The following is a 10,458-nucleotide window of genomic DNA, read 5'->3' on the forward strand; positions in this document are numbered from 1 at the left end:
TTGAGATATTTAAAACTTTTATTCAGTTTAATTAGGTTGTACATCTAGGCGGTTGTCGTGCCTACAACGTGTAATGGTCTATGTAAAAATAAAAAGAAAGAATTTAAATTTGATAAAAGTAAAAATAAGAGAAATTTGTATACAAGTTTTAAAATAAAACTAAATAATTTTGCAATCAATTTAGATAGTGATCAATTTATACTATAAAGCAAAAACATTTGGGTGAAAGTACCTTCAAGTTTTTCGGATTCAAGCAAATTAATCTCTCTATTTAGTGTCTATACTATTAAATAAATCAAATAAGACCAAATTATTATAGATCTAATATTTGATTTTTTTCTCATTTGAACAAAAGATTTAATTTGCAGAACCATCAAAAGCTTTCAAAATATTCACTTTGTTAAACCGTAAATGATATTTTCTTTTAAATAGTAAATGTTAACTCGAAACTTGATAACTTGCAAAAATGTATTCATCTATAAATTTGGTATAATCAACTAAGAACTAATACTTCATTATGATAGTTCAACTTAGAAACAAAAATTTAATTCAATCACTTAGTGATACCACCCAAAGCACCAAAAACTTGTAATGAGAAAGAAAAAAAGTTAAAATCTTATACGCATGGGCATGACAAAATCAATTACAAAGAAGATTTGATGTATAAAATTTCATGATAGAAAAAAATATATATTTTCAAGGATAGAACAACTTGGAAAAGAGAAGTTCATTCCAGGTGTCTTGAAGGCCTGGCAAACACCAATGGACGCAATCAGCATAGCTAATTGGGTTGGCTAGCTGCTCCGCTGTTAATGGACTCCATTGCTTCTTATAAATCGATGTGTGTGCGTCTTTTCGATAACTTGAGAGTTGAGTGATGTTGAGAAATGTGATGGGAAACTTGGATTTACTGAACTCTTCTGCAATCACCTTCATTATGCTTTTCCTACTATTCGAATCCCAATAGTTTGGATCTTCAATTATAGTTGTTTGATTATAACAATTCTCACCTGGTTCACCTCCCCATTCAATGCCCCTGCAAAAATGTGTAGAAAACAAATTGCTTAAATAACTCTAATCTCATCAACTTGTAATTTATGTAATTTATGTAATTTTATTCAAGAATTGAGTTACTCGTTTATGTTTAAAATTTATCTTATAATTAGGAAGGTTCAGATTAAAAATATGATTCTTATAAAATTTGTACTCACTTTCCATGAGTAGGAGACATGCTAGTGAAAAACACTCTTGTCTTCTTGCGATCCATGTTTTTCCTCACCCATCTCAGCATGCTTCTCATTGCCATACGATAGGCATCCTCAGCCGACACTTTAATTATTTCTTTCTCCTCATCCTCAAAAGACCCTTTCCTGTTGAAAACATAGATAAATTATACCCGTGATTGACTAAACCAACAAAAAAATGGTGAATATGTGGGTTTTCACTTCACAGCCCACATCGTGGTGTGCGCGTACGTGATAGTGATTTGCTTTTGCCAAAGCAAGGGCGAAGGAAAGGAGGTAGGGGCCTTAGCCCCAATAAAATGGAAAATTGTTGCTTTAGTCTCTCAAATTTTACAAAATCTTAAGTTAATATATGATCAAATTATAGTTTATTCCTTTCCAAAGTGGTAGAATTTTGATTTAGTCATTCTAAAAACCATAAAATTATGAGCCAATATGATAGCGAAATTACATTTTAACTCTCATAAAAATATATAATTTAATTTTTACCCCTCCTAAAAAAATTTCTAACTTCACCATATGCCAAAGTTGTGTGAATATTATATAAAAAAACAAAAAAGAATGCTGAAAATCCAATGCAGAAAAGAGGCAATACAAGATTTTTATGTCCAAGCCAGTCATCCACCATAAATAGGTGTTGAAAACCAAAATATCAACACCCTTCCAATGCTTGCCATGCTTATTTATCGAGCCTCTCCTCACGATCCGATCCGATACCCGGTGGATGACGGCATTATCCGAGTTCGATTCGAGAAGAAACGGAGCCCAGTAGAATTCAATGCTGGCATTGTAATCCTACACCAGAGAATTAATTACAAAATTGAAAACTCAATGGAAATTTAGACAAATTTGAGTGATGTTGATTAACATACCTTGGCTCGGAACACTGTGAGTGCATCATTATTGTATGATTTCATGGACTTAGCATGCTCAGGGATGAGCCTGTGAAGAAGGCAAATCATTGAAACATATTGACCTCGGTTCAATGAGTCTCCAACAAACATCATTCTCTTTCCTCTTAAGGTCTCCAACATCAATGTCGCATTGAAACTGTTTAATTATTACATAAGAGAAAATATTTAAATCTACTAACATAAATGATGTATTAAGTTGATGGTAAATTCTTACTTCAAACAAAAGTAGATTGAGTATTAGCTCGATTGGTATGTATAATGTTGTCAATACAAAAGGACGTGGGTTCAAGTGCACTAAAGCACATTGTCTTCTTATTTATGTGTTGGGAAGTACTGTGAGTAGTTTTAAACATTATCTCAAAAAAATCTTCGATTGAAATAAGTTCCAAATTCCTTAACAATTCTTAACCTTTTTTCAGTCTAAAAAGTTATAATATTATTTTAATTTATTCTATTCTAAATTCTCCTATATATAATTCTTGACCTCAACCACAAGATAATTTAAAAAAATTCTATTTTAAGATAAAAATAAAATTGACACCAATAAATGTTGGATGTAGTGGGAAGACACATTACACTCTCAAGGAGGGTAAATTCAAATCTTGAAAATACCATTTTTAGAGGATCAGCTACGAACCCTAAATATAGACCGTAAAATAGATATGAAAGATTTAAATAAAAAAAATGACAATAATCATTGATTGAGCCTTAGCGCAGCTGGCACCGTTGTTAAGAGTTTTAACTCAGTTAATACCATTGCTATTTCATAATTAGGAAGAAGTGAATTTGAATACATTTATATGTATTTTTACTATAATGGTTGGGGAGGGAATAAGGTAAAAAAAAAAAGTTCACATTTTCACTAATGATGTTTAAATCAGATCGGATCAAATGATTAAATTAGGAATCAATAAGAATTAATTGAACTAATTAAAAATTTTTAATGGCTGGTTAATCGGATCGATGAATTGATAGTTTAACTGATTCGACTATCTAATTCTAAAAATCGAAAAAAGAAGAGAAAATTGAAGTTTGTGTTTCATTTTTACCTAGGAAGATCACAGCCATGAGGTTGCCATCTCCATTTCTGATACTCAGTATCAGGTCTTCCATGTTCTTGACACGTCAACTGTGGTTGTATGTACGGACACTCCGATTCTTCATACAGCGGACGGGTCAACTCGTCCCTTACCCACCTCCCTTTGAATACATCACATTTCTCTTCACTCTTCCCTATGGCGAATGCCAACTTCTCCCTTTTCTTCACTAACCCCAAATCCACCCCCAAGACTAAGTCAAACCCCCAAAGCGCAATATAAAATAAAAGAGTGCTTGAGTTTAGTAGACTGAGTTAACTCACCTGGTCTAGAGATAGCTCGGCCGGGAATCGGTTCTAGCTGTCCAAAAATGCATATAAAGTCTTCTCCATATAAAATAGTAATGAAAACAATGAAAGTAAACAATGTGAAGAGATAAGGTGACAAACGAGGTTTTCTAAGAACACCCATGGAAGAAGAAGAAGAAGATAGTGGAGACTTCATTTTCTTTTAAATAAATAATAATTTTCTTTTCTTTTTTTTTGAATGGGATTTTTAATTATTTTGAAGATCGGATTCATGAACTAAATATAGGAAACTATACAAAGGGTAGCAATCGAAGTTTGGAAAAATTAATTTAATGAGATATGAAATTATAAAATAAAAACTGAAAAAAAAAGTATGATAGTATGAATATATTAAGAGAAAGGATTGTATAAAAGGGGGCATTGCGTCATTGATACATAATGTAATGATATTTTAGTAATTTTTTTCATATAATTGATATAAAATTTTGGTGTTTTTTAATCCGAACCCTAAATCTTGAATCTTAAATTCTAAATCTTGAAACCTTGAATCAAAAAGCCTTTTGTATAAGGTTTAGGTTCGAGATTTGGTGTTTAGGATTAAGGATTTTGGGTTTTGAGTTTGGGTCCAGGGTTCAAAGTTCAGGGTTTAGGTTGAAAAAAATTACCAAAATTATGTATCAATGACACGGGAAAAATTACTAAAAGGTCATTAAATAATTGTAAAGAGATATAGGATGGCGTGACGTCCTTATTTCATACAATCCTTTCTCATATATTAAAACTATACATAAATTTTGATGTAATGTGCAATATCATACATGAACTTTGATTTTATACAATTTTATACACGAAATTTTATTTTGATTAAATTTTTACAAGTCGCTAACAACGTTATTGACTTAACATCATATTACATTGATATATTGCATACACAAACAATTATATTAATCAAATATGAAAATAAATATATGTATTCATTTATTTAAATGTGTACAATCAAATCAAAATCAAAATTTCATGTATATATATGAACCACAATTCATATTTCATGTATACAATTATACAAAATCAAAGTTTATGTACCAAAATTATAAGTTAAACCAAAGTTGATATATAAATTTAATATTTAACCAAAATATTTTTTTTTATTTTGATTGCTCAGGGCTAGTGTGCAACACAAAAGAATGTTGACCAATATCTATCAAATTCATGGTTTGACTTAACTTTCACTCAAATGAATAAATGTTATTAGGTTGAGTGTTATGCTTTGATGTAAAATATAAGGAAAAAATAGGTAAATATCAAAATAATTATAGTTTAATGTGTAATTGTATACATAAATTTTGATTTTGTGTAATTTTATACATGAAATCTTGATTTGATTCAATTTTGTAAATTATTAACACAATTATTGATATAATATCATTTTATTTTTATATTGCATACATAAATAATTATATGAATCCAATATAAAAATAAATTGCTATATTTTTTTATTTTTTAAAATACGTATGATTTAATCAAAACTAAATTTCAAGTATACATTTAAACCACAATTAAAGTTTGACATGTATAATTGCACCAAATTAAAATTCATATATACAATTACAGATTAATTCAAAATTCATATATAATTTTGCGATTTATCCCAAAAAATTATTAGATCTAGTACGATTTGTAAAATTATTATGGATTTTTATGTCAAAATTAATATATAGATTTAACATAAAATGATTTTTTTAAAACATATTTATCAATAATAGTAAAATAAGTTATTTTTAAAAGTTCAAATATTTTTACTCAAATTATTTTATATATTTAATGAATTTTTAAATTCGAACAAGTTAATATCCCAATATATTTAATGAAATTTAAATTTAAACAAATTAATATCAATCTAAAGTTTGACTATTTAAAAAATAAAAATAATTTTATTTAAATTTAATTATAAAAATATATAAACATAAATTTTTTTATATTTTATTATTTTAAATAATAAAACGAATTAACTCAAAGTTAAAAAGTTTAAACCCAAACTTAACTCAAAACACGCAGAATTAACTAATTGAATTAACCATCATACCGATAAACGCCTTTAAAAAATATTTATTTTGCAAATAAATAATGTGAACCTAATATATCTGGTAACCAAAAGTAGAGGGCAGTGACTGATCGTAATGAAGGGGTTATAATTTTCCCTTGGCTTTTAAGCTAAGGGAGTGAAGCGAGTGTCCCAAACTTCAAAAAAATTAATGTTTAGTAGAATAGATATTACATTTTTAAAAGAGAATAATAAATTAAAATTTTGGAGATAATATTGTTGAAAGCTATTACACATTTTTAAAAGAATTAATTTTTGTAGATCGTAAAATAGCTATGAAAAAAACTTCGATTATACTTAAAAAAAAAAACCCAACTTTTATATGCCAATTATTACAATGACTTGGCAAAGTGAAAAGAAAATGGTTTGATGAATATGATGACATATGATGTGTCACGTGTACATCATGTTTACATACAAAAATTAATTTTTAATTGTATAAATAGATGACGTGTACATCATGTTTACATACAAGAACCAGTTTTTAATTGTACAAATAGATAAGAATTTTAACAGAAATAATCAATTTATTCTTTAAATAATGTAAAGAGTCTAATCTGCTATTTTTTTAATTTCTTTCCTTTTAAGAGAATTAGGTGAGAATTTGGTGGCATTTCACCTTCAATTTTGTTGGCCTTTATATGTTGTCTTACTCTAAACCTCAGCAAGAAAGTAGCTGCTAAGTGATATACAACTGGTATGATTTACCAACCCAATAGTGATGGATCAACTAAACTGTTTCCATCTATATTTTATTTCTTACCTAATATTTATAACAATGAGCTGTATATATAAGGGTTACTTCAGTTTTTTTTGGTTTAGTGAAGATCCAGAGGATTTCTCTATATATTCTCCATAGAATTTTTTTTTATCTATTGTTGTGATTTTTAGAATTGAATTGATAATCGATCAAATCAATTGAATTGATAATCGATCGAGATATTAGTCGAATCATTGTCATTTAAGTATCTCATGATGGATTACCTGCCAATCCAAATAAATATATATTTTTTCATTGCTAAACATTCCAAAACACCTTGTTTTAAAAGTTGAATGATGTTGAGTATTTTAGAGTGTGTCCTTCATATGGGTTAAATTGTGTACTTATATTATATAGTTGCTGTTCATGGATGTGATATTGTAGGCAGGTTCCCATGCATGTCGACACGTATCCTATTCTAAAGTTAACACGTGTTTTCTAGAACTCACATTATGCAGTCTCATAGAAGGGTGCGAGCACCTTGTATGCGAACCCAAAGTACGAACCACGTAAAATATGAGTCGAGATCTGATTGGGTAATCAGATAGCGCATTGATAATAGTGAGTATCATAATAAATGCCTTCAAATATCAATTTTTTTTCCATTGAGAATTAACAACCATAGAAGATGGCAAATGGAGAATCCAAAGAAAATATCAAAATCTTCAAAGATCCCTTACTTGCTTGCTTTTAGGAGTATTCTTGTTACAACATTTCATTGCTTTAGAAGTTTTTAGGTTTTTTTATTGAGATGCTCAAGCCTTAAGCTTAATAACATAAATAAATTATTTAAGCCAGTGAGATTGGTAGGCAAAGATGCAATCCATTCAAGAAGCTTTTCAACTTGGAACCTTTTTAGTGCAGTAGCTTGGTATATCATTGATCACAATGAGACTTTTAGTGAAGGATTTTCAAGATCACTTGTTGGGCAACAAAGCTCCTCTCATACATAGGTAGGCTATAGTTGATCCAAGTAGTAATCTTTAGCCTGAAAAATTACTAGTGCTAGCTTTTTATCCTTTCTAAGCTAGTAGTGAAGAAGATACTGCAATCTTTCAATGGGATTGTAGGTTTAGCTAAAGGTGCTCCAAGAGGCCTGTATAACACTGTCCTTAAAGATAATTTCTAGGATTCAACAAGTATTTCTGTTTCAGAAGTGAATAGGGAACATGAAGTACGAAATAATACTCACCTAAAGAAAGAATGATGGTTGTTTTGGTGTTGTTTAGAAAGCTTGGCAATGCAAGGTACTTGTACAAATCATGTATGGCCTAATTTTAGAAAACAAAGGAAGTGAATGTTGAAAGATTTAAGGAATAAAACGATACTCAACTAAAAGAAGAATGACTATAGATGATAGAGCCCGAAATGACAATGGAGCGGGGCAGGGGTAGATATTGTTAAATTCACTTCTGCTCCATGATTGGCACAATTTGCTTCACCATTCGTCACGCTCTATTGTGGACATATAATATTGAAAACTACTACCACCTCCATGTATGTTGGATATATCCATCTCACCCCCTCCCGCTTCGCTTCAATTTAATTTTTAAATCATTTTAAAGTCAATAAATATTTAAACATAATTCTTCAAGAAAATATTGAAACATAAAATAAGTGATTTTTTTCTATATTATATTACTTACATTTTTAAAATTTTTAATAGTTTATATATACAATGATAAAAAGATAATTTTATATAGTGAAGTAGGTCGGGATGGGACAAACAATATCTATTACCACTTCATACTCACTATCCAAAAGAAAAAAATCCACCCCACCCTACTTTTCAAACAAAAAAAATCCACTCTATTCAAATAAAGTGGTTTAAATTTTGCCATCCTTCCACTCTAATTGATCATAGTGAGTGAACTCGCAAGCAAAATGGATCAAGCTTCACCTTACTCTCACACACAAGAGAGGAATCAATAAATTTGCACTTTGACAGACTTAACTAAATGATGTGGGATTCTTTTGAAATACAATTATCTTTTCAACAATTATATCCTTGAGCTTGGCTAGTATTTTTAGGAATCTTTGGGCCATCCTCAGTTGAATTGGATCCATTTGGATTGCATAGACAAAATGCTATGTTCTCAAAGATAAAAGTATATGACAAGTCCCTATCAAAAGCAGTAGAAGTTGGAATATTGGAAAAAGCTTTTGCATTTGAGGGGAAAACTCTACAGGTCACCATGAATATACTAATGGGACGCTAGTATGGCCTTTTCTCTGGATATAAATATGCTGCGGCAACTATTTGGCAAGAACTAAGACCAAGAGGTGATACGGTACCTAGGCATAGGTTGATTTGGGCTCAATTTCAAGCATGCGGTGATTGCTTGGATGAGTATTGTTGATAGCCTGGCAATTGGAAGCAGACTTGCTTAATAGGGGATCATTATGAGACACATTCACCATTCTACACCTAACCCAATCCATTATTTTTCATACTTTTCATGTTTGTTTTATTGTCTCCATCTCGATAATATGATTTTCAAGGCTCGAACCTACTTTCTTTTTAGAGTCCAATAAACCTTACCATTATACCTAACACTTAATGGTAATCAGTCTCAAATTAATTTCAAGTTTTGGGTACTAGTATGTGTTTAGATATTTAATTCATCAATTGTATTGCACTTAAGATAATGAGTTATGTAATATGAGCCAACAAAATGTTGACATTGTTGGCAAAAATTAAATAGTTAGATTTTTTAATTCGAAATTTATCATGTGTGAGTTAATTTTATAATTTATATTAGCTTAATTTTATTTTATAATTACTTGGATATATATTATACTTATAAACCGAAAGAATAAGAAAAATATAAGATAAAAGTATCTCATAAAAAAATATGAATACTTAAATTCGTTTTACATGGACGATAGTACTATATATACACACATATGGTTTCTATATATACACACATATGGTTTCCATGAATTAATGGAGAACGTGGGCTTATGGTCCAAAACAAAAAACCATTCTCCCAATACGTCTAACCAAGAGAAATCCATCATCACCCATTTTTTCTTAACCTTAATTTTCCTCTTTCTTGAATTTTTTTTACTTTTTTCTTTTATGTTTCTTCATATTTAAGATTCGTGACTATTCTTTTTAATAATTTCATTTCAAAATTTAAACTCACATTCTTTATTTAAAAGTGCAACCGTTGTACCCAACACTTGTTGATTGCTAGTTTTCTCTCTTTGTAATATTCTCAGCATTTTCATTATTTTTTCTCCTCGCTTTACTCAAATGCTATAACGTAGGTATCTCATTGACTCTGAAGAGCTAATAGTGGGATAGTGATTAGAGGTGAATTTAGTTCGGTTTAATCGTATTTTTTGCACTATTTATGATAATTTGGTTTAGTATAATTCAATTCTTAGTCTTCCATATTATTTTTGAATTTTAAATTTTTAGGTTTATTTTGAGGAAAAAATATACTTTATTTATTGTTTCTGGGTATTTAGTAAAGTTTCAATGTGTTCTTTATAAATATCTACAATTAACTTTTCAAGTAAATAAAAATTAATTAATACTTCTTATATAGTGTTTTTTTTAAAATAGGTTTATTTTTACGTAAATAAAATAAAATATAAATCAAATCAAATAAAAAATTTTAACTTGGTTTGGATAACCATTATTTTTTAACTTGTATTCCAAAAAGAGTTGATTGATTTTATTTTTTCTGCTCGATTCAAATCACTTTACTATTTTTCCTCTTTGCCTCTAATGATGATGACTGTAAAAGATTTTAACTATATCAGACATAAATCTTAAAGTGTGTTTGGTTTGTCGAGCCTTTGATTAAGTTTCATAATAGGATTACGGGAATATTAGATTACAAGTGAAATATAAGATTTTCTTTGTGTGGTTCACTTGAATGGAATGTAATATTCATGTTTTTGGTTGATAAAATGTAATATTACCTAAAAGTAAATTTTACTATATTGTCCTTGTTATAAAATTTTGTCTTGTACAAGTTCATTTCCTTTAACATTTGTAGTCTCAAATTTATGAGTGAAAAGGGTAAAAAAAAAAAAAAGAGATTTTGGAGTATGCTTCATATTTCAGGTCAAAATAAGGA

The 10,458-nt window shown here is 29.1% G+C and overlaps 1 protein-coding gene across 1 annotated transcript; it reads right to left on the reverse strand.

Annotated features, from left to right (window-relative positions):
* Positions 1-483: 483 nt before the first annotated feature.
* LOC108461525 (protein trichome birefringence-like 33) lies at positions 484-3,858 on the reverse strand. The gene is made up of 6 exons (XM_017761389.2): positions 3,519-3,858; positions 3,208-3,424; positions 2,117-2,294; positions 1,840-2,039; positions 1,212-1,370; positions 484-1,036 (listed from the first exon to the last, which is right to left on the reverse strand). The coding sequence occupies exons 1-6, from the start codon at positions 3,697-3,699 to the stop codon at positions 697-699; spliced, it is 1,275 nt and encodes a 424-aa protein (XP_017616878.1). The 5' UTR covers positions 3,700-3,858; the 3' UTR covers positions 484-696.
* Positions 3,859-10,458: the final 6,600 nt, after the last annotated feature.

Source organism: Gossypium arboreum, chromosome 13, assembly GCF_025698485.1.
Source record: "Gossypium arboreum isolate Shixiya-1 chromosome 13, ASM2569848v2, whole genome shotgun sequence".
In the NCBI taxonomy this organism is placed as follows: Eukaryota; Viridiplantae; Streptophyta; class Magnoliopsida; order Malvales; family Malvaceae; genus Gossypium; species Gossypium arboreum.